At 38.6% G+C, this 25,075-nt stretch overlaps 1 protein-coding gene across 1 annotated transcript in view; it reads left to right on the top strand.

Moving 5' to 3' along the window:
* The window catches only part of LOC120518304 (formin-like), a 509,433-nt gene that overhangs the window by 271,745 nt on the left and 212,613 nt on the right, over positions 1-25,075 (top strand). The window contains exons 11-12 of the mRNA XM_039741029.1: positions 4,770-4,829; positions 13,109-13,229. Of these exons, the coding sequence (XP_039596963.1) occupies positions 4,770-4,829; positions 13,109-13,229 (181 nt within the window). The remainder of the gene's footprint in view (positions 1-4,769; positions 4,830-13,108; positions 13,230-25,075) is intronic.

Below are 25,075 nucleotides of genomic sequence, written 5' to 3'. Positions count from 1 at the left end.
TCGATTGCGTCCTGTCCCTGCAGCTGAAAAACACCCCCACAGCATGATGCTGCCACCGCCGTGCTTCACTGTGGGGACTGTATTGGACAAGTGATGAGCAGTGCCTGGTTGTCTCCACACATACCACTTAGAATTAAGGTCAAAAAGTTCTATCTTGGTCTCATCAGACCAGAGAATCTTATTTCTCACCATCTCAGAGTCCTTCAGGTGTCTTTTAGAAAACTCCATGTGGGCTGTCATGTGTCTTGCACTGAGGAGAGGCTTCCGACAGGCCATTCTGCCATAAAGCCCTGACTGGTGGAGGGCTGCAGTGATGGTTGACTTTCTACAACTTTCTCCCATCTCCTGACTGCATCTCTGGAGCTCAGCCAAAGTGATCTTTGGGTTCTTCTTTACCTCTTTCACCAAGGCTCTTCTCCCCCGGTAGCTCAGCTTGGCCGGACGGCCAGCTCTAGGAAGGGTTCTGGTCGTCCCAAACGTCTTCCATTTAAGGATTATGGAGGCCACTGTGCTCTTGGGAAACAAGTGCAGCAGAAATTTTTTTGTAACCTTGGCCAGATCTATGCCTTTCCCCAATTCCGTCTCTGAGCTCCTCAGGCAGTTCCTTTGACCTCATTTGCTCTGACATGCATTGTGAGCTGTAAGATCTTATATAGACAGGTGTGTGGCTTTCCTAATCAAGTCCAATCAGTATAATCAAACACAGCTGGACTCAAATGAAGGTGATCTCAAGGATGATCAGAAGAAATGGAAAGCACCTGAGTTAAATATATGAGTGTCACAGCAAAGGGTCTGAATACTTAGGACCATGTGATATTTCAGTTATTCTTTTTTAATAAATCTGCAACAATTTCAAAAATTCTTTTTTTGTCTGTCAATATGGGGTGCTGTGTGTACATTAATGAGTAAAAAATTAATTTAAATAATTTTAGCAAATGGCTGCAATATAACAAAGAGTGAAAAATTGAAGGGGGTCTGAATACTTTCCGTACCCACTGTAAATTGCTGAAGCTGAATACTAATATTGGTGAAGTATGTCAGGGACGTAAAACTCTAAATATTTCTGTTAAGTAAGGTGGCACTTATTTTGTAGAACTTTGAAATGTACAGTGTATAGCACAAATATTTCTTGGAGCAAAATATATTTAAAAAAATAGTAAAGAAATGCTTTACTGACGTAAGGCACTGGCAATCCTGTCGAGAGTTGCTTTCTAATTTGCACAAGTCCCTACAGGCTTGTACTTTAAGTAATCCAAACTTTAGGAAGCTTGTTGTCAAAAGTTGCTGGATGGGTTGAATAATTGTAGCTGAACAGAAGCAGAAAATCTTGGAAAAAATTTGTTACTTTTAGAATATATTAGGCTTTGATTTGATTTTTATGTTTGATTGACACCAGTCAATGTGTGTTACATTACTTCAATTTTGTGAATTTATTTTTAAACGGACTGTTGTAAAAAAATCATTAGGATTTCAAAGGCAATTTAATTCCTAACTTTGTTTTGAAGTTGGGCCATTCACTCCATTATTAATTTGTCTTTCAATCTTGTGTTTTTAACACTAGAATTACTAGAGCCTACGAAAAAACTCGTAGATCCGGCCCACCTTAAATCCGTTCGCACCTCTCCGCCAGCGTCCTTTGTCCTGTAAATGTGCCGATAAAGACAAGCAGCAAGCAGCCGGCTATTCCATCCCCCCACTGACTTAGAACGTGCATGAACTTCTCCCAGGGCATGCCTTGATTGATTATCTGGGAGTGAAGTGGAGTTTTAGAGTGGAAATAATAGATCGTTATTTGGAACACATGCATTTCATGTGTGTTCCGTTTCTACAATAATCTGTGTAAACACATTTTTAAAACAGAAACGTTTTTCATATTTTAGTAGTAAATGACAAAATGTAGGCATAAACTGTATAATGTATGAAGCCTGAATTCCAAAGATCAAATAAACACTTTCACAAAAGGTTCAAGGAAAAGACAACAGCTTCCGTGGTTTAGCGGTAAGATTTGCTGACTTGTTGTCAAGAGTCCCTGGTTCTATCCCAACTCACTCCTGTATTTGCCATTTTCAGTAGTGAGCTGCTCTTATTGTTAATATTATACAGTACACACATACACTTGGTTTGCGTCTAACACACGGTGTACATTTATAGGACTTGTTAAAGTTACCCTTTTTTTCACTTATTCTCTCTAAATCAGGATCACGTTACATACTAAGGGATCTGACGCTGTTAGTTTTTATTTGAAACTGGGAAAAGCTGGAGATGTGAGTGGTGTTTTGAGACAATGGAACGGGACATTCTCTCATCTGGAGGGATAAAAGCTGACACACAGACGCTGGTGAATCTGCCTTCTTCGTATCTCACCATCACTTGATTTTTTTTTTATTTCAGTTTTATTGAGTGTTCCTGCTCATGCTGAATTAGTATGCACCTTATGGTCTATGATGTAAAAAAAAAAAATATCAGAGGCATAGGTATATATGATATTTGGAATTATTCGTTTTATGACCTGTATAGTACATTTCGGAAAACATGCGTACCTGTTACAATGTACAAACTTCTCTCTATGCTGTGGTTTCTATTACACACCTGAAAGAAAGAGACAATATATGTGAAAACATCATTGCACCAATGCAATATTATTTGAAAACAAACATTTACAGATCGGGTGTGAATTTATGCTGCCGCTGTTACTTAGAGTCAGATCAGGAGGGGCAGGATGGGGTGACACTGATTCAGTTTACTTTCCTGGGGAAAGCTGCTGTCTGGAACAGAAGCTTGTTGATGTTGAATCCTCCTTTTCTTTTTCCGTTGCTTTTTCTTGCAAGATGTGGTGGCGATGTTCCTCTGCAAGCTGAGCCATGAACACTCTTCTTTTCTCAGTGGCCCCCGTGCATATGCCTTGCAAAGTACATGTGCGTTGATTACCGCCAGCATGCTACCCACATGCTACCCACAGCTATTCATGTGATTATAAAAAACACATATGGTCAAAAGATTTAGATGTTGTTCAACCAAACATTTGAATGGGGTGAGATGAGATGTGTGGTCTAAGGGAACTTAACCACGATACAAGTGTGGGATCAGACATGGTTGTTCCAGTTTTCATTCAGGGAATTCCAAGTACTACATTCTATAGAAATTGTAGAGACAAACAAAAACATTTCAGCTGTGCCAATGAATGGGAGAGGCTAGAGATGAATGACCAATCCCCAGATACTCAAATACCAGCTGTTTACAACAGTGATGTGTAGAAGTGCATAATGTAAAGCCAAGCTTATTTAATCTTGAAGCAGATGGGCCACAGCAGCAGAATTACTTGCCAAAAGTTCAAAATTAATTTGAATGACACGATGTACCTAAACATTGAGGTAGACCATGTACAGCCCTTTTTGGCTAGTCTATACTTTTTCAAGCAGATAACACACCATATTAGAAAGCACCTTCATCTCAAGTGGTTCCATAAGCTGCAACTTCACTTTATGGCTTGCACAGTCCCCATAGATGGAGTTGGGGGGGTTGCAGAACAAAATATGTAACAATTGGATGATGCTGTTGTGTCAGCATGACCAGAATTCCTTTGTTGAATCTAAGCTGATATTGGGGCTGAAGGGCATCCTGCCTGTGACTACTTAGGTGTTAGCCACTGAGAGTGTGTTGTTTGTGCATTAAGTCAAAGAGCTATATATGTGTATACTGTAATATAAGGTTTCTATAGTGTCTATGTATACTGGTACACCCTTTTCTCACCTATCATCTCTCTCTCTCTCCAGTCTCTTCTCGCACCAAGGAGAATTGCCTTAATTCTCCTTCACACTATAGACAGACTGGGTTAGAGCAGCTCGAACCTCGTCCTTTTGGATTCCTTTTGGAGCATTCTTCAAAAGCAGTTTGTTACAGTATGGTCAGAATGATCACAGAAACTGTTGAATTAACATACACTGTCAATCAATGCATACATTTACTCTGGTTGGTTTGTTGGTTTACACCCAAATGATTTATATAAAATAAAAGTATATTATATTCTGGTTCTTCTTTACACCCTTGAAATTTCTGTGCACATAACAATTGTCTATTCTGATTGTTTACAGGACATCTGCTGACTTCTTAGTCATCTCTTAGTCTCTTTCAGTACATTTTGTTGTTCACTTGATCGTTATCTGATTTATGACATTTATTAACCCTTTCTTAAAGATGAATGCTATGCTACACTAAAATTATTCTTCCACACAGGTTTTATATCTTACTCCAGGTGTCTATGCACCTCAAAACTTTAGTAGCATTAAAAGTACTACTTCACAGCTTTTGGACTGCTTCCCTTATAAATGACAACATTGTCACTGTACAGCTACTTCGTTCTAAGGGGCAATGATTGGCCTTTTGCCAGTCCTCCAGGACGTCACTCTTAAAAGTTTAACTTGGCCTCATTTTCCTATTTTTGCACTATGCCCTGACACCTCTCGGCCATGTAGTTTTATTTTGACTTGAACTCCTCTCGTGTCTCACTGGCATTGTTTTCTATTTGCCTTTTTTTTTGTCTGTCTCTCTTCTGGAGGTTTCATGAGGAAGTGCTATCTACTGTCAACCAACATTGTGGTAATTAAAATAGAAAATCTATAAGTCTAATTTAATAAAATATGTTTATAGATAAATATGCACCTAGGTATGCTTGTATTTTTTAATCTTTTTGTCAGTGTATAAAAAATACTGCTTCTGAACATTGTTTTTTGTGTTAGAAATACATTAACTTGTCATTTCTTTTCTTTTAGGAAAATCGAATAAGTTTGGTTGATTATGTGGTTGCATATTACCTACGACACATGGATGAGGTAATCTTTTTCTTGTATTTTTCCTTTTTTGGGCCACGTCTTTTTTACATTGACATCACTCTCATGATATACAATACTCATTATTTTTGCAAGTAGGTGTCCTTATGGAAAATGGTGTTTGTGAAAAAGAGTGCAAATTTAAAAATATTCTTTATTCACTTGGGGACATGAGCTGCTAATGCACTTGTGTTTAATCTCCAAGCAAATATATTTATATTGTTTGTAATGAAATGTCTTGAATATAATAGAAAATGAAATTGTAAAATGTATTCAATATTTCTATTAAAAATTGAAAATATCCAACATCTATAATCCTTTCTTTGATCCAGTTTTCATAGTGCCTTCTTTGTAAGTTGTAAGGACAACTTAGGCTAAACAAGACAGCGCAGGATGTTGTCACTATGACTGTACCAGGATAAGCATCATCAAAGTGAAAATGATGTTTTTACACAGATATTTATATTTTTGCATTATACAGTGTTATTTTTTCCCTATACTTTATTTACAAATAAATGTGTAAAGAGCTCCCAGCTTTTTAGTGAGAAGTCTGTCCATTTACTGATCCCACTTAATCCATCCTTAAGGTTTCAGGAAGATGCAGGATCAGAGACCAACCCTGGATGAGGTAGAAGCCTATTGTAGAGCACACTTACTTACATTGTACTAACTGATTTAAGTTGAGTTGTAAGTTGCTGTTGATAAAGATTTGCTAAATAAATAACAGTTAAGCTAAAAATGCTTTATTCTGTTTATAGTAACTATTCAAAATAATGATTTGAGTGAGTGAGACTTTAAATTGAGAGATTGATACTAATAGTGGATCCCTAATCAGGAGTTAAGTCTATCGTCTTGCTTTCACAAAGTTTAGAACCTGTAATATAGTAAATATTTTAAAATACCAGTCCAAATGTATACCAATAATTTGTTTCATAGAAATAACAGATGTGTGTGTATTTTTGCTGTAGAAGAGTTTATTATTTTCTCTTGTTTCATTTAGCCTTCCATCATACTGTCTGCATCAATCAGCACCACTGGACTAATTTTTCAGTAGAAGCTTTTAGAGAGTTTAATGACTTTTATTTCACGTTACATGCCTGGTACAGTTTTTCACTGTAAAATAAGGGTGGTTAATTGGAGCAGTGGAGGGTGATACCTCTAGTTTGTAGAGATTTCACCTTTTTTATCTGTCTCTGTAGATTCTGTCCAGGTACATGGGTGTTTCCTATCACATCTGGAAGACGTGTATTTTGGGATATTTCATGACTCTAAATTTGCCCTTTGTGACTGAATGTGCAGGTGCATGGCTGATTCTTGTCATATTCATTATGTTGACAGGATAGGCTTCCTATAACTATGTAAATGAAATGGGAAGGTTCACAAAACAGATGGCTGTTTTCACCAGTGGTGGCTGAACTGCGAGAATAGTTCCATGGATCTGGCCTCAATTCCCAGCCAGGTTGCTGTCTAAGTACAGTTTACACATTCTGTGTTCATTCTCACATCCATGAGACTCCCATGTCATGTTCAATATTGATAACACCTTAGACAAGCCTGTGGTCACATTCTTGATAGATTTTACTAAATGTTTTTGCTAAAATGAATGCATAACAGAAATGACAAGTTCATTAAGTGGATGAATATTCACAAATCTTCCATTGATTTAACATTATTATTATTGTTATTATTATTATTATTATTATTTGGTTAGAATCTTTATCCATGGTGCATTACAACATTTAAGATATAATTGGTTAAGTTGAATTTATTTTTCCAATTGGAGTACAGGCAAGTGAAGTGACTGGCTTGTGGTCACACAGTGTCAGTATCAGGATTTGAACCCACAGCCTCAGGATTTGATATCCAAAGCCACAATAACTACACCATACTTCCTGTCAAGGAGTGGTAAGGGAATGGTAAAGAAACTGTTGAAGGCCAGGCCCCAAAAAGGGAGTTAGCCTGCAACCTTGTGGTGTGTTAGCCACAAAACCTTACTACCTGCTGATAGTGGTGTGTTGTGTGAGATTAGAATCTCCCTCCTGCCACATGTTTAGAGGTTGTCTAACTGAAGCTAAGTTAGTATTGTAGTAAACCGCAACATCACTATGCTAAACAAACAACATAAAATTGGCCACAGCAGCTTCCCTGTCCCTTCTAAATATTAGAAAAATCTGGACTAGAGGAAAGTGCATCCTAAATGTAATATCAGCAGAAGTGACACATTCCTAAGTAGCAGTACTTTGAAACTCTGGTTAAGTTTTACTCTTAGGGAGCATTACGAAAGATGCACCTACACAATCAGTTTGCATTTTGTAGAAGGACATCTGACAGCCTGCCAGACATGTGGAAAAGATAAATACACAGTGCAGTGGTGACATCAGTGGAAACTCTGAACAAGCACTTTGTCCTCCTGCAGCGGTGTCTTGCTTTGATTTATTCATTCTTAATCTAAGCCTCTTCTTGTCAAACTCTGCCTCTTCATAGATATCGCTTTCTTATTTACAATTAACATGCTAAGCTCTTTGTGCTTTTTTTCTATCAATCTTATGCACAGCACATAAATAGATGCAGCACTATTATCGAATTGCTGTGAAAGTCTCAGCCTGTAATTAACTAATTCTCCTGCCGTTTTACTGCACTTTGCATGTAATATGTCTAATTAACTGGTAAAATTCCTTGTGTATCCTGGTTGATCTTGCATTTGACTTCTTGCTTGTGTATTTTGCAAGTTGGTTTGATTTAAAACATTTTCTACTTTACATAAATAATAATTGTGAACTGAAGCAGATTTTTAGTTATTGTTACAATGCATCCACTCCATCAATGCACACAACACGTAGCTCAATGGAATCATTGAATTGAGGGTGCCATAGAGGCTGGGGTCATTTTCATGCTGCCACTATCTTTTAGAGGACACCTCTAACAGCTGTGTTTGCACTACAACATTATACAATTGGCTACCCTACAGTCATCATAAGGGTGAAGGGACTTAAAAGAAGAAGGTGTGTAAGAGCGAGACCAAAGTATCATAAATATTTCAGTGTGTCAAAATTCAGGCTGGAAAGCTTAAAAGAACCAGAATGAGGTGGTGACAATTTATGGAAAAACACATCAAGAGTACACTACAAGAGCTGAGGTCAAAACACTGGAGGAGCAATAACTAAAGCAAAAGGAATAGAAAATCAGGACAAACATTTTTTTAAAAATGAAAGTCAAAAATAACTCGGAGAAATGGACATAAAAACTAAATGCAGAGCAAGGACAAGCAAGATGTTAACCACCTAAGCACTGTTCACAATGCGGCAACTATAAATGTTCATGTCAGGGAAAATGTGGAAGTTGATAAGTCTTGTTATTTGGTAGCCTTCAATAACACAGGAGTGTTAATTCACTTGTTGATCATGCGGGTTTGGTACTTACATTCTACTCTCTAATGTGCAAGCAACAGAAAAATATATAAGAAAATTTCTCCAAGAAACACGTTTATATTTGTGACACTGGGCTGTGCAATGATGACTGTTTCAAAAAGTGTCACACGAAGTACATGTACTAACAGTAGTGGACACTAAACTGATTTTTCCTACTGTAATTATGTTGACTTTTTTTCTTGTTGAAAAAAATATTGTTTTTTGCTCATTATTCCCTGGGTGAGCATAATACTAGGAGGCTACAAATCCTTATGACATCTCAGTAATGTCACACTTGTACAAATGCATCTCAGTAAATCAGAATATCATCGAAAAGTTAATTTATTTTAGTAATTCAATTCAAACAACATTGATTGCACACGGAGTGATGTATTTCAAGTGTTTATTTCTTTTCATCTTGCTGAATATGGCTTATAGCTAAAGAAAACCCAAAATTCAGAATCTTAGAAATTTACAATATTGTGAAAAAGTTCAATATTGTAGACGTATGGCGTCACACTCCACTCGGCTAATTAACCCAAAACACCTGCAACGGTGTCCTGAGCCTTTAAATGGTCTCTCAGTCTGGTTCAGTAAGCCACACAAGGAGGGGAATCCACAAAAGGTCATTGCTAAAGAAGCTGGCTGTTCACAGAGTGCTGTATCCAAGCATATTCATGGAAAGTTGAGTGGAAGGAAAAAATGTGGCAGAAAAAGGCACATAAACAGCAAGGATAACCGCAGCCTTGAGAGGATTGTGGAGCACAGCCCATTCAAGAATTTGTGGGAGATTTAGAAGGAGAGGACTGTGGCTGGAGTCAGTGCTTTTAGAGCCACGACAAACAGATGAATTCTGGGACGTGGGCTACAACTGTTGCATTCCTTGTGTCAAGCCATTCCTGAACCAGAGACAACATCAGAAGCGTCTTACCTGGACTATAGAAAAAACAGACTAGACTGTTGCTCAGTGGTCCAAAGTCCTTTTTTCAAATGAAAGTGAATTTTGCATTTCATTTGGAAATCAAGGTCCCAGAGTCTTGAGGAAGAGTGGAGAGGCACAGAATCCAAGTTGCTTGAGGTCCAGTGTGAAGTTTCCACAGTCTGTGATGATTTGGGGAGCCATGTCATCTGCTGGTGTTGGTCCACTGTGTTTTATGAAATCCAAAGTCAGCGCAGCCATCTACCAGGAAAGTTTAGAGCACTTCATGCTTCCCTCTGCTGACAAGCTTTATGGAGAGGCTGATTTCATTTTCCACCTGGTTTAATGACATGGTATTGCTGTGCTTGATTGTCCAGCAAACTGCCTGACTTAAACTGCATATAGATAGATAGATACAGTGGTGTGAAAAACTATTCGCCCCCTTCCTGATTTCTTATTCTTTTGCATGTTTGTCACACAAAATGTTTCTGATCATCAAACACATTTAACCATTAGTCAAATATAACACAAGTAAACACAAAATGCAGTTTTTAAATGATGGTTTTTATTGTTTAGGGAGAAAAAAAATCCAAACCTACATGGCCCTGTGTGAAAAAGTAATAGCCCCCTGAACCTAATAACTGGTTGGGCCACCTTTAGCAGCAATAACTGCAATCAAGCGTTTGCGATAACTTGCAATGAGTCTTTTACAGTGCTCTGGAGGAATTTTGGCCCACTCATCTTTGCAGAATTGTTGTAATTCAGCTTTATTTGAGGGTTTTCTAGCATGAACCGCCTTTTTAAGGTCAGGCCATAGCATCTCATTTTGATTCAGGTCAGGACTTTGACTAGGCCACTCCAAAGTCTTCATTTTGTTTTTCTTCAGCCATTCAGAGGTGGATTTGCTGGTGTGTTTTGGGTCATTGTCCTGTTGCAGCACCCAAGATCGCTTCAGCTTGAGTTGACGAACAGATGGCCGAACATTCTCCTTCAGGATTTTTTGGTAGACAGTAGAATTCATGGTTTCATCTATCACAGCAAGCCTTTCAGGTCCTGAAGCAGCAAAACAACCCCAGACCATCACACTACCACCACCATATTTTACTGTTGGTATGATGTTCTTTTTCTGAAATGATGTGTTCCTTTTACGCCAGATGTAACGGGATATTTGCCTTCCAAAAAGTTCAACTTTTGTCTCATCAGTCCACAAGGTATTTTCCCAAAAGTCTTGGCAATCATTGAGATATTTCTTAGCAAAATTGAGACGAGTCCTAATGTTCTTTTGCTTAACAGTGGTTTGCGTCTTGGAAATCTGCCATGCAGGCCATTTTGCCCAGTCTCTTTCTTATGGTGGAGTCGTGAACACTGACCTTAATTGAGGCAAGTGAGGCCTGCAGTTCTTTAGACGTTGTCCTGGGGTCTTTTGTGACCTCTCAGATGAGTCGTCTCTGCGCTCTTGGGGTAATTTTGGTCGGCCAGCCACTCCTGGGAAGGTTCACCACTGTTCCATGTTTTTGCCGTTTGTGGATAATGGCTCTCACTGTGGTTCACTGGAGTCCCAAAGCTATAGAAATGGCTTTATAACCTTTACCAGACTGATAGATCTCAATTACTTCTGTTCTCATTTGTTCCTGAATTTCTTTGGATCTTGGCATGATGTCTAGATTTTGAGGTGCTTTTGGTCTACTTCTCTGTGTCAGGCAGCTCCTATTTAAGTGATTTCTTGATTGAAACAGGTGTGGCAGTAATCAGGCCTGGGGTGGCTACGGAAATTGAACTCAGGTGTGATACACCACAGTTAGGTTATTTTTTAACAAGGGGGCAATTACTTTTTCACACAGGGCCATGTAGGTTTGGATTTTTTCTCACTAAATAATAAAAACCATCATTTAAAAACTGCATTTTGTGTTTACTTGTGTTATATTTGACTAATGGTTAAATGTGTTTGATGATCAGAAACATTTTGTGTGACAAAAATGCAAAAGAATAAGAAATCAGGAAGGGGGCAAATAGTTTTTCACACCACTGTAGATACTTTATTAATCCCAAGGGGAAATTCACATAATCCAGCAGCAGTATACTGATACAAAGAAACAATATTAAATTAAATAGTAATAAAAATGAAAAAGCAGACAATAACTTTGAGTACTGTTAGCATTTACTCCCCCGGGTGGAATTGAAGAGTCGCATAGTGTGGGGGAGAAACGATCTCCTCAGTCTGTCAGTGGAGCAAGACAGTGACAAAAGTCTGACTCTGAAGCTACTCCTCTGCCTGGAGATGACACTGTTCAGTGGATGCAGTGGATTATTCATGATTGACAGGAGTTTGCTTAATGCCCGTCGCTCTGCCACAGATGTTAAACTGTCCAACTTTACTTCTACAATAGAGCTTGCCTTCTTAACAAGTTTGTCGAGGCGTGAGGCGTCTTTCATCTTTATGCTGCCACCCCAGCACACCACCGCGTAGAAGAGGGCACTCGCCACAACCGTCTGGTTGATTATGCCAACCTTCTCAGAAAGTATAGTCTGCTCTGACCTTTCTTACATAGAGCATCAGTATTGGCAGTCCAGTCCAATTTGTCATCCAGCTGCACTCCCAGATATTTATAGGTCTGCACCCTCTGCACACAGTCACCTCTGATGATCACAGGGTCCATGAGGGGCCTGGGCCTCCTAAAATCCACTACCAGCTCCTTGGTTTTGCTGGTGTTAAGATGTAAGTGGTTTGAGTCGCACCATTTAACAAAGTCTTTGATTAGCTTCCTGTACTCCTCCTCCTGCCCACTCCTGATGCAGCCCACAATAGCAGTGTCATCAGCGAACTTTTGCACGTGGCAGGACTCCGAGTCATATTGGAAGTCTGATGTATATAGGCTGAACAGGACTGGAGAAAGTACAGTCCTCTGCGGCGCCCTGTATTGCTGGACACAGTGTCAGACCTGCAGTTCCCAAGACGCACATATTGAGGTCTGTCTGTAAGATAGTCCACAATCCATGCCACCAGGTGTGAGTCTACTCCCATCTCAGTCAGCTTGTCTCTAAGGAGCAGAGGTTGGATGGTGTTGAAGGCGCTGGAGAAGTCCAAAAACATAATTCTTACAGCACCACTGCCTCTGTCCAGGTGGGAGAGGGATCGGTGTAGCATATAGATGATGGCATCCTCCGCTCCCACCTTCTCCTGGTATGCGAACTGCAGATGGTCAAGGGCGTGGCGGACCTGTGACCTCAGGTGGTGAAGCAGCAGCCGCTCCATGGTCTTCATCAGATGTGACGTCAGAGCAACAGGCCGGAAGTCATTCAGCTCACTAGGACGTGAATCTAAAGGGTATTGTCAAGAGGAAGATGAAAGACACCAGTCCCAACAATGCAGATGAGTTGAAGGCCACTATCAAAGCATCCTGAGCTTTCATAACACCTCTGCAGTGCCACAGGGTGATCGCCTCCATGCCACGCCACATTGATGCAGTAATTCATGCAAAAGAAGCCCCAACCAAGTATTGAGTGCATACATGAACATACTTTTCAGTAGGCCAACATTTCTGTATTAAAAATAATTTTTATTGGTCTTATTCCAATTGTGTGAGATAATGAATTTTGAGTTGTCATTACCTGTAAGCCATAATCAGCAAAATGAAAAGAAATAAATGCTTGAAATATATAGATTCATTACACACAGAGTGATATAATATATGAGTTTCACTTTTTGAATTGAATTACTGAAATAAATTAACTTTTCGATGATTCCTTAATTTATTGAGATGCACTTGTTCAGTACACTGGGAGGTTAGGCGATTTGTTAAACCATGTTGTTTCCTTAAGTGGTAAAACATTTACAATTTTTAATTTGGATTTAGCATTTAATGTCTTGAAAGAATATTTATTATTTACAACAAGAACAACAGTAATAATCAATTAATTGCCCCAGTGTGATCACTTGACTCCTGTATTTTTTTCAGAATGCAGGAACTGAACTGAGCACCTTTCCTTTACCAGAGCCACAGGACTTGTTTTTGGCTGGACAAGTCAAGTTTGAAGATCTTACTAAAGATCTTAAGAAGCTGAGTAGGGATCTTGATGGTAAGATTTATACTTGTATTGGAACATTTGAATCATGTTTGTGTTATAGCATGTACATATTAAAAAAAAAAAAAAACTCTCTACTTTTATGATGTTTCACAAAGTACAACTCCTCATTATGTGTATGATGAGTGCCAAATGATCACTTCAACTGTGGAAGTGGTCAAGACTTCAGGCAACATTAAGAGTCATCATGGAATTGCAGATTTGTCAGCAGCACCAAACAGTTTGATTGCCTTCCGATTTGAGCAGGCTAAGGTTCAGCATGGTGGATTATTGTATGAGCTTTCCATTTTACTTGGAACATCATAAAATAGTTAAAACAACATAGATACATTTATGTGAAGGAGTAGCATGGTGATCATTAGACATACAACTTCACTTAATTGTTTTAATTGATGAGTATAATTTGTATTCTTGGTGATTTCATGTTCTTCCAATGTCATTGTGGCAGTTCTTTTATGATCCAACTATCAGCTAGTTGATTGACTGGAAACTCTAAAAAAGGCTGACATGAGTTAGTAATTGACATCTTACCTTTGAACATACTGTACATTTTCTATTATATTTTAGTTTAAACATGGCCACTGCCAAATTTGCCACATGTACCTTGTTTCTGGCTAAGTCTCCAACATTTTTCTTGGCCTTTTTATTTATGCAGACTCTTTAAAAGTGTCTGTAGCCTTCTGATGGCATCATACCTGTTGTTTTTTACTCTCGAGTTCTACTTTATTTTCTTGTGTCCTTGAGATATTTTTTATGTTTTCTTCACTTTGTTTTTGTCTACTTATTCTGTTAAATTTTCTCTTGGGTTTTGGGCATTTTAAAGTTTTATCTCTCCCAGTTTTTATAGAAACTTGCTAAATGTTGTTGTGTCTATGCATGTCTGGTAATTGGCTTATGTCAAATGAGTGAGTTCTGCCTTGCTGTTGGTGTTGTTAAGTTTCATTTTCTGTGAGCCTTTCACAAGATGCAGCTTTAGAAAATAGTTGGATAGTGCCATTGGGAGCAGGAATATTGTCATCCAAATAAAAAATAGAATGTGCTAAAAGTGCACTACCAGAGATGCAGGCTCCTGTGCAGATGAGGTCATTCACCTTGTATGCATTTCACTACTAATGCAGTTGGGGCTGTCAGTGAAGGTAAGTGCATTCTGTAGGTTAAGGTGCATGGCTAAATCGAATCAGGCACATAACTGTGACACACAGAATATGGTCTCACATACCCACAATGCATGTTCATTTGCATTTCCAGGTTAATTTAATTTCCATTCTACTTTTGTATCTGATTGTGTAAATATGGTTGTTAAATGTTGTACAGACAGTCCTCAGGTTAAGAATGTCTGGCTTAAGGGCAACTCATACTTGCAAATAAATTGTCATGTCTATTATATTCTATTATATTAAAATTTTAAAGAAGGCCCGTTTCTACCTGGGTGCAGGCAGCTGCAGACATAGTCGCACACCCTTTCTCTGTTTATGGTTCAAGTGTTTAGTGTGCAAAGTTTTTGCTTTCCCTTTTCATATTGATCTTGCAGATATTTTCATTTCTGCCTGTACAGACTTTCATCTTTGTCCAGAGTCTGCGCAATTTCTTGCCATGACTCTGTGCACATTTGGCTGTCACTGTCTGCCCTTACTGTTGGATTGTATAGGTGCAGCCAGCAACACTTCACACAACTGTTCCTTCAGTGTGCACATGTTGTCTTGGTCAGACACAGTCCACACTCCAACACTGATAATGAAATTTATGTAATGTGCACTGTAGCATATCCACACAATGAATTGTATTAACAAATGCACACACCATAGTACTTTGGTATGTTCATGAAAGCACTGTGTGGCTTGAGGAATTCGTCAGTCGAGGAAGGTACAATTTTAAGTCAGATCACATTGCCGTTAACACTGTGTTGAGCATGCATGCTTAGAAAAGTAAAATATATACTATATGCAAACATATATATTTGACTAAGTAATGCTAAATAAGAACCATTTGTACCTCTTCCAACTCACTGTAAATTTCTTTTAAAGACAGACTTAGGAATGGGTCTCATTCATAAACTGGGGACTGTCTGTATAGTAAAGTTTAGTAAGTGTAGTAAATGCACTCTGTTATGGTTGTATATAGACAGTTCCAACCTTATATTTAAGATCCTGAGATAGACTCCAGAAGCCAATATCTTTAAAAATAAAATTAGATTTTGTGGCTGTACAGTCATGTAAAAAAGAAAGTACAGCATTATTCGGTTTGTGTTTTCTTATCAGGATATGACTAACAATGACATAGGGCCTCATCTGTTATGCTGGGCGTAGAATTCACACTAATACATGCCGTACGGACAAATTTGGAAATGTGTGTATGCACAAAAAATCTACATACATAAAACTGTGCATATGCCAAGTTTCACGAATTTCCCCTTTATAAATCCGAATGAACATGAAATTTAATGCGTTTGTTTCGCATATTTGAATATGCAAATCAATATAAATAGCCCCTTCTGTTCGGAGCTTTGTTAAAAGACAATAGCAATAGCAAAAGAAGAATTTCAGCAAATGAGAAGTGGAGGCAAGGAAAAATTTACTATTTTTTGGCTTAAACAATGGTATAAGCAACAAAAGGAAGTTGATCAAGTGATACAGAATGGCAGAGAAACTCGACAGTTCAAGTTCAGAAAGCTGACATGAAAACTCAAGTTGCAGCCCACCATCTGTTTATTCTGTTTCAGACAATATTATAAACGCTGACCCCCATGCCAAGGACACAAATCCATTGGTGATAGTGCCGCTCTGCCAAGCACAACTTCGGTGGCTGGCTGCATACACACCTCTGCCACGGATAACGCTGGGCGATCATCTGGCTATGTGCTGACGGATGCTGTTCTGGAGTCACAAAATGCAATAGTGGATGCTGTAAGAGATGTGGCCAATGAACTAAGGAATATACGGGCTGTACTATGTGGTGGATGACTGGGGCGCATGCCCAGTTGGGACACCTGGAGAATGGAAGGACCGGGAGAGGAGCAGTATCTCCCCTGGAACACAAGAGAGCAGCCATCCTGGTGGGTGTTGGGGCCACGGTAACAGAGCTTGGAAACTCAACCCTGTGGGGGCCTGAGGTCACCTGCAGGGGGCGTGTGGACATTTGCTAAGCCCTGGACTGCAGCACTTCCGCCACACCAGGAAGTGCTGCTGGATGTTCATCAGGGAGCACCTGGAGCACATCCGGGTACAATATAAAAGGGGCCACCTCACTCTTTTCGAGGAGCCGGAGTCGGGAGGCATAGGATGGAGCTTGCAAAGAGTAGAGGCGGCAGAAGGAAAGAAAAGGACTGAGCTACATTTGTGGTGATTTGTGCACTGTGTGCTGTGCTGAATTGGAAAAGAAGAAACTTAAAAGTGTGAACTTCTGTAAGTGTGCCTCTTGTGCCTGTCTGTGTTGGGTTAAGCACTGGTATAGCACCATCAGTTGTCATAACTATGTTATACTGACTACAAATTAAATGAATTGGTTAAACAATAAATGTTGCATCTGATTACCTGTTTTTCCACTCTGCTACTTACATTCAAATGAAGTTGTAATGCTGTCCATTTTGGCTGATCATTTGGTGGGTCAGGATCATCACACCACATCTCTTCAGGTATGTGCAAGCCATTAGCATGTGCCACATTATGCAGCATGCTACTTGGTTGCACAATGTGACACTCTTTCTGTGGAGTATAGAGCTGCACATTAATAGAGTGTAAATGCTTTCTATTTACATAAGCAAATGAATTATCTGAAGGCAACTTTATAGTGTAGCATCAGTGCCACAACGAATAGATTCTCTGCTCTTTACATGGTTCTTTTAGGCGCTATCTTTAAAAGAACTGCTTGCCTTATGCGGCACTAGTTGTTAAAAAAGAGAGTGTGACAATGAAGAATTGCAATTGTTATAGATGCTTCTGCTATAGATGATTTAATGCTAACTCATTCTTTTGGTATTTCATCCCTGGCTGATGTAACTTGGCCAGCATCATTGCAATAGCAATGAGCATACAGCTGACCACTCCAATTACATTTGGAAAACTGGATGTTGCTGCGAATTGCGCTTTGATGTTTCCCAGTTAAGCCACATTGTAAGGAAGTCTTATATATATCTGGATGACAAGCAGAAAATACCGTCATATACAGCTAGCATGACGTGACTCAGTGATGATTGTGAAATACCTGATCAGTCAGCAAGTTCATGTTGAAAAACTCCTGTGACTAAAAACCTGAGAGTGGACAGAACTTGGAAAGGAGCAGGTAGAGCACAATTCCTCAAAGTCTGCCTTTGTGAAGCCGGAGTCAGTTCAACACATAGCTCCAAGAGGAGAGCTCTTGGAAATCAAAATTGACTTAGAAGCTAGTCATCATTATCTATAAATACACGCTGTCTTTAAGCTCTTTCATTTCTTCTAATAATGCTAAAGCAGCTATGGTATTTGGAATAGTTTGTCCATTCCTTGCACCATTATGCTGTCACATAATAATCACAATCAAGTGAATTAAATTTGTTAACGATGTGCAATTAATTTCAGTGTATTAGATAAATCCCACATCATGGATATGAATATGAAAAAGAAGGGAAACAACACAGAAACAGTGGTACTGCTTTGATGCTTGGTACCAACAGTTTGCAAAACCGAGCAGAAACATGCATGCACATGGTCTGAGGCTGCTTTGAAAATGTGGCTTTATGCAAAGTTTAGTTTTTATACATCTTGAAGTGTGCATGAAAATGGGCGTTCGCAACATTTTTGTCTGTACACACTGTTTATATATGAGGCTCCTGGTCATCAACAAGTCTTGCAATTGTGTAACTCCAACCTAACATATTTTACTTCTTTATTTAAGTGAAAGGTTGGTGCAGTTATCTCATCTATCTGTTTCCCTGGGTTCAAGATCCATACCTGTATGTTGCCTTTGTGAAATCTGAGTGTCCTGCTTGTGCCAGAATCTTTTTTTTTCTCTAGGTACTTTGTACATTTTTGGCTTATTAGCCCCATGTGGATGTGTGTTTGAGTGGGCTCTGTAATGGGCTGGTTTCCAGCCTTGTGTCTGATGCTTCTTGGACAGGCTGTATTCCTCTGTGATCCTGGATTAGGTTAAGTGCATTTAAAAAATATTACTTTTCTATTTAATAAAAAAGAAGGCAAAAATCAGTGGCCATGAATGGGAAAAAGTAAATACTTACTATTTCTGTAAAATGTTTCCATTGGAAATGTTTGGAGTTAATAGTTAAGTGACAAAGTGTATTTCCAGTGGCTCAATGCTAACCATTTTGCAAATCACTGTTTTAAACCCTTCCTTCTTATCAAGGAATTTATGCTGCATTCATTGCCATATTCAGTGCTTAAAAGAGTCATCTGTGTTATTCTGTTAAACAATTTGTTCATCTTGAATTATCTAGCTCTGTTTTTTAAACTATGCATCATGAACACGTCTGTGATTGTTAGCCACGTACTTGTATGGTAAAATTAACCAAGTCTGAATAGGTCTTTAGCCACAGGGGTGACAACATCTAACGCTACAAAAACAATTATACAGTTTGTAATTGTTCACAATTTATCAGACCCTTATAGACTTCTGAATCCAATCTCAAGAACATATTCCATCTTCTCACCGGTATATCACTGTTACTCAAGAATTGACTATTTGTTTATAGATAACAATTTTTTGCCCATGATCAAATCTTGTAAGTATGACACTATTGTTATCTTTGACCACTCCCCTTTGATCATGGAGGTCAAGTCATTATGCCTCACATACTCAACTCACAGCCGATGTCTCAACCCATTTTTATTTGCTGACAAGAACTATACAGAAATTATATTCAAGCAGATTTATTAGAGACAAATACTGTACATCCTCAGAAGTCTCTTCAGGAATACTCTGGGGAAACTCTGAAGTCATTTATAAGAGGACAGATTATGTCATATCTCTCCCACAAAAATAAACCAAAAACTAAGAAGGCATCCAAGTTATTCATTGAAATTACAAGAATAGATCAAGAACACGACAGGTTCCCAAATGGCATCTGAGTTATTCATTGAAATTACAAGAATTGATCAAGAACACAACAGGTTCCCAAATGAGGGACTTTATAGGAAAACACAGGCTTTGCATTCATAATTCAACCTCTTGAAACCAAAAGAAACAGAACAACTCATTACTATGAACACAGAGAGAAGGCTAAAAAGATCTTAGCTAAACAAATCTACAAGTAGTAAGTTCGCAATGCAATACCAGTAATTACCAACACAGATGGAGACAAAGTCATTGACTATTTAGAGACTACTATTAGTCCTAATATTCTACTCAGTTTAAAGAAGACAAGATGCAATGTAAGATGTTTTTTAAAGCATTCCAGTTACTACATTTAGATACTCTCAGTGCAGAGGAACTGGATAAACCTCTGACACATTCAGAATTACTCACTTCAGAGCGGTAAAGCAGCACAGCACGCCCTCATAGCTACCCTGCCGAATTTTAGAAAAAAAATTTCAATTAAATTAGCTCCCCTTTTATTAGCAACATTCATAGAAGCCAGAGACAATAAAATTCTACCTTAAACTCACCAAGCATTAATTACCTTCTTTCCTAAGAAAATTAAGGACTTATTACAATAGAGACCAATCTCACTTTTGAATAATGATGTTAAGGTATTCTCCAAAGTTCTAGCTAGAAGGATTGAGAAAATGCTTTCTTCAGTAATGTCACAAAACCAAACTGGATTTATTAAAGGCAGACACTCAGCTTCCAATCTTTAGCACCAGTTTAATGTAATATATTCACCCACAAAGTGTAACAACCCAAAGGTCTTATTATTGTTGGATGCAGAAAAAGCATTTGGTGTGGTTAAATGGGACTACCTGTTCACTACATTGCACAAATTTGGGTTTGGCCCTAACATACGTGCATGGATCAGAATACTGTATACCAGTCCATAAGCTTCAGTTTGTATTAACAACATTGTTTTAGACTACTGCAAACTAGAATGTGGTACCAGACAAAGATGCCCCCGTCCCCACTGCTATTTGCAATTGCCACTGAGCCATTGGCAGTTCACTTTCAAAATGCTTCTGAAGTAAAGGAGATTATCAGAGAAAGACCTGGATAGAAAATATCACTATATGTAGATGATATGGCACTGTGCCTAATAGCACTAGCAGAATTTCAAAAGATATCTGGACTGAAAATGAATTTGAAAAGTGTGATCTTTCCAGTGAACTCTCTAGCTCACAATATTAGATTGGACACCTTCCCTTTTTATCATCACAGATCAGTTTAAATACCTAGGGGTAACAAGTAAATATAAAGCTCTTTTTCAACAAAATTTTGCTGTCTGTATGGAAAAACTTAAGCAAGACTTGCATAGATTGTCTACCCTCCATCTCACTTTAACACTCTCAAGATGAATATCCTTCCTAAGCTTCCTTTTCTATTTTAAAGCATCCCCATATTCATTCACAAATCATTTTGTTAAGAAATTACATTCAATCATAACATCATTTATTTGGAATTCAAAACACCCACGCATCTAAAGGGAGGTTCTACAAAAACCTAAGGCAGAAGGTGCTCTTCCTAACTTTCAGTTTTATTACTGGGTGGCAAATGTACAAGCTATAAAAACCTGGGGCATCATGTATAAATGGTGCGTATGCACAGAAATTTTGCGTAAGAACGTTTCCACGTTCAAATCGTGATGTATAAAACCTAAGCTTGCCATAAAGCCATGCACATTAGCTTATACCCTGTCATACGCAAGTTCTGTGCTTGGTTTTGCAGACTAGCGGCACCCAGCGTCAAAGCAGTGCTACTGTTCCTGTGTGGTTTTTCTTTCTTTTTCAGATCCACATCCCTGACTCAGCTTTATAAATACACTGAAATTAACCGCATATTGCTTATTAGTTTAATGTATCTGATTGTAATTAACCTGTAACAATATAATGGTCCACAGAATGGTCAAACTGTTCTAAATACAATAGATGCTTCAGCGTTGTTACTCTCACTGCACCTTCTTTTCTTCTTTCAGCTGCTTCCGTTAGGGTATGCCAAATCGGATCATCTTTTTCCATATTACTCTCACTGCACCACCACAGTATTTATATCACTGTATCTGAGTGTGGAGTCACAGATCTACAACAGCTGACTGGAACGAGAATTAACGGTATACAGCATCAAGCACACACTGCCTCAGCCATTCGCTATTTGAACTGGTCTTATCCGACAAACGCTTCAGAGCCTTTCCTGTTCAGATCTCGTGGTTCACAAACAGTTTCATCCCAAGAACTATACATGCACTCAATCAGTCCTTCAAGTGCTCCTTGTAGAACTGTTTGTCATTGTACTTATGATACAGTTATAATATTGCACAACCTGTGCCACTTTATGAAGCGCGTATTTACATATGATGACAATATCATTTTTAAGATGAAATGCATCAAAATATATATATTATATTATACAGATAATACTTTAACTACATGGTGCCGCAGGGCTAGTGAGTCGCTGGCGCTCCGTTCATTGATTGTTTGTGCCTCGCACTATTTTCTTGCTGTGGCTGGCGTGACACTGGAAGGATAGATGGATAGAATAATTAAACATTACGAAGATATTTCAGTGTTCCTTCAAAGTTTTGAAGAATCTGTATTCTAAGCTTATAGATGGCTTAACGTCTATTACACAGCTGATTGTGTGGCGATTGGGTATTTGGAGAAAGAAAAGTAAGCACAGAAATTGGAGGATAGTATGTTTGAAAGAGACAGTACTGCTGCAATAATTTCATCAAAGGTCGCACACAATCACGCAACGTGTTTCCCTGTTTAATAACATGTTTTAACTTCCTATAATCATGAAAATGATGTCACGTATACTTCTCAGTATTTTAATTAATCAGAAAGCTGTAATATCACGAATGTAATGGATTCTGTGTCCTGTCGGAGGAAAAAAAAACCCGGAAGCACATTGTGATTCACACACACTGAGCCCATAGAAGATCAAATACAAAACAAAGCATTTAACGTGCTACTTTAGTTACGATGGGATTTGAGAAACTAATAAATTAAACAATTTTAGGATGAAGTTTATGATGTTCCACTTTAATGACAAAATAAACTACGTGATTAAAGTGGAAATTTTGAGGTTAAAATTGACATTTTGTGCTTTTTCCTACTGTGTGCCTTTTTTTTTTCTCTGTACCCTAATAAGCTTTCATATGACACTCAGACGGTGGGCTACGACTCGCCTTTTCACAGCGACTTTGATATGTGACAACTTTTTTTTTTATTTCAGGCACTGTGTGACTTTGTGAACTTGAGCTTTCAAGTTTCTTTGACATGCTATGTCACTTGATCAGCTTCCTTTTGTTATTTATACCACTGTTTAAACCAACAAATAGTATGTTTTTCTTTGCCCCCACTTGGTATTTGCTGAAATTCTATTTTTCCTTGTACTTTTTCCATTGCCTTTTCACAGAATACTGAGCTTAAGGGCTATTTTTATTGATTTGCATATTCAAAGAGGCGTAATTCTGGGAGGAGACGGAGCGGGACAGCAGGCGCGTGCATGTGCGTTACTTTCCACGCTGACCGGGGTTTATGTAGCGGAAAAACGTGGTAGTTGGTGAATGCACAGATTTATGCATCTGCATTTTTTTGTGCGTAAGTACATTTCCGCCTTTGTGCTTATGCCATGTTGTAGTGTGAATTCTACGTACGGCGTTATGCATGAGGCCCCTGCAGTTTGACACAAACAAATGAACACTCACAGGCTTGGTCCGCAATAGAAATAAAATCCTGCAGTACTTCTTTATATTCCTTGCTTTGTGCCCCAGTAGATGCAAGTTATCGTCAATATACTACCAACCCAACTGTGCTTCATTCACTCCGAATATGGAACCAATGTAGGAAAGTACTTCCAAGAGAGAGAAGCTTTTATCTGTGACACCTCTGCGTGATAACTATCTTTTTCCATCCTCTCAAACTTACCCAGTTTTTAATGTTTGGAAAACATTCAGGATTAAATCAGTTTCACGATTTGTACATTAATAGCGTCTTTGCATCCTATGAGCAATTACACTCTAAATTTAGCTTCCCATCAACACAATTTTTCCACAAGTTACAAATTAGAAACTTTGCTAAGCAAAATCTGCCCAATTTTCCTCACTTCCCACCTAATTCTATTCCAGAAAAAATATTGATCAGTATTGCGGACTCAAGACAGCATTTCTATAATACATAAAAACATTTTAAAGTCCCTTCCTTTCAAAGATCCCAGAGTATAGTAGGAAAGGGATCTCTTATTCAACATTTCAGAAAAGGAGTAGAAGGCAGCCATGTACAGAATTCACTCTAGCTCCATGTGTGCAAAGCACATTTATCTCATTTTAAATTGTCCAAATGTTTTCAGGGTAAGATCCAACCTTCAAACATTGCTGGAGTCACGCTCCAGCCTTATTGGGCCATATTTTTTTGGCGTGCACCAAATTAACATCATTATGGACCAAAATCTTTAAACGCCTTACAGACAGCCTTGATGTCACAATCACTCCTAACCCATTAACAGCTGTGTTTGGTGTACTCCCTGATGAGCTTAAAATTGATAAGAACAAACAAGCTTTAATCGCCTTTACTTCAATATTAGCACATTGTCTTATCTTGCTCAGCTGGAACAATCCTATCTCTCCTCTTTTAAGTCAGTGGGTTACTGATGTTTTATACTATTTGAAATTGGAAAAAATCTAATTCTCACTTAGAGGATCTGTGCAGAACTTTTTCAAAACCTGGCAGGATCTAATCAGTAACATTTTAGATTAAGCTCTTAAAGCACTGAGGAAGCAGATTTTCTTCCCTGAATACTGTAATCATAAAATGTAATTTTCAACAGTCTTGAAATATTAATATAGTAAACCCAGGGAATTGTGTTAAAAAGTGGCCCTAGATAAGCATAGTAAACCCTAATGCAATAATAACAATAACAATAAACCAATGGTGTGATGTTAAACAGCCTCCTTTAGAATAGTAAAAAAAAAAAAAATTGTTACTAATTTAATTTCTTCCACACATACACATATACACGTTGTCACAAAGATGAGACATACTTAGATGAAGGTTTGGGGCAGCCACCCGTATATTCTGGTATCCTGGCTGCAAAAGTCGTTACTTCTCACAATACACAGCACTGATGTGCATACAGTTGAGTCCAAAACAAGATTGAGGGAAAAGGGAAAAAGGGCAGGCTTTTAAAGGGGAAGACAGGAAGTGAGGTCATAAGGATCGGGCGCGTGTTCTTCAATCATTGGATCGCGCCCGGACATGACATCACAGGGGCTGGAGATGGTAAGGTCTTCTTCCATTGGCTCGGTCCCGGAAGTGACGTCAAGAGAGCCAGGTGGAATCTCCCGGGAATGGTCTACAGGAAAGGGAGAAAAAGAGTCAGTACACTCTGCCACATCCCGGCATGTCTCAGAACTACCTTCACTCAAGCCCTTTAGCTGCCTCCCATGCACACGTGTGTGACAACATATAATTGTAATTAAAACAAACAGAAAGTGGCTGAGAAGAGAAAAGGATGTACCAAGGATGTATAATTATGGTACCAGTATTATTGTAAGCGGATCAGACAGCAGGTAATATCTTCTCGCCATGCCATGACAGGATGCGGCTCACGATCATATTTCAAAAAAGTGTCAGGATCAGCTTTCTTAACTCTTTTTCTGCTTCCTCCGTAGTGGTGGAGATGTAATGCTTGCCGTTTGGCAGGATACAAGAGGCTGTATCTGATATCAGGGTTAGGTAAATACAGGATGCCTCAGATAATAAGAA

The sequence above is a fragment of the Polypterus senegalus genome, chromosome 18 (assembly GCF_016835505.1).
Source record: "Polypterus senegalus isolate Bchr_013 chromosome 18, ASM1683550v1, whole genome shotgun sequence".
Lineage (NCBI taxonomy): Eukaryota > Metazoa > Chordata > Cladistia > Polypteriformes > Polypteridae > Polypterus > Polypterus senegalus.
This window is presented reverse-complemented; position numbering and strand designations above follow the sequence as displayed.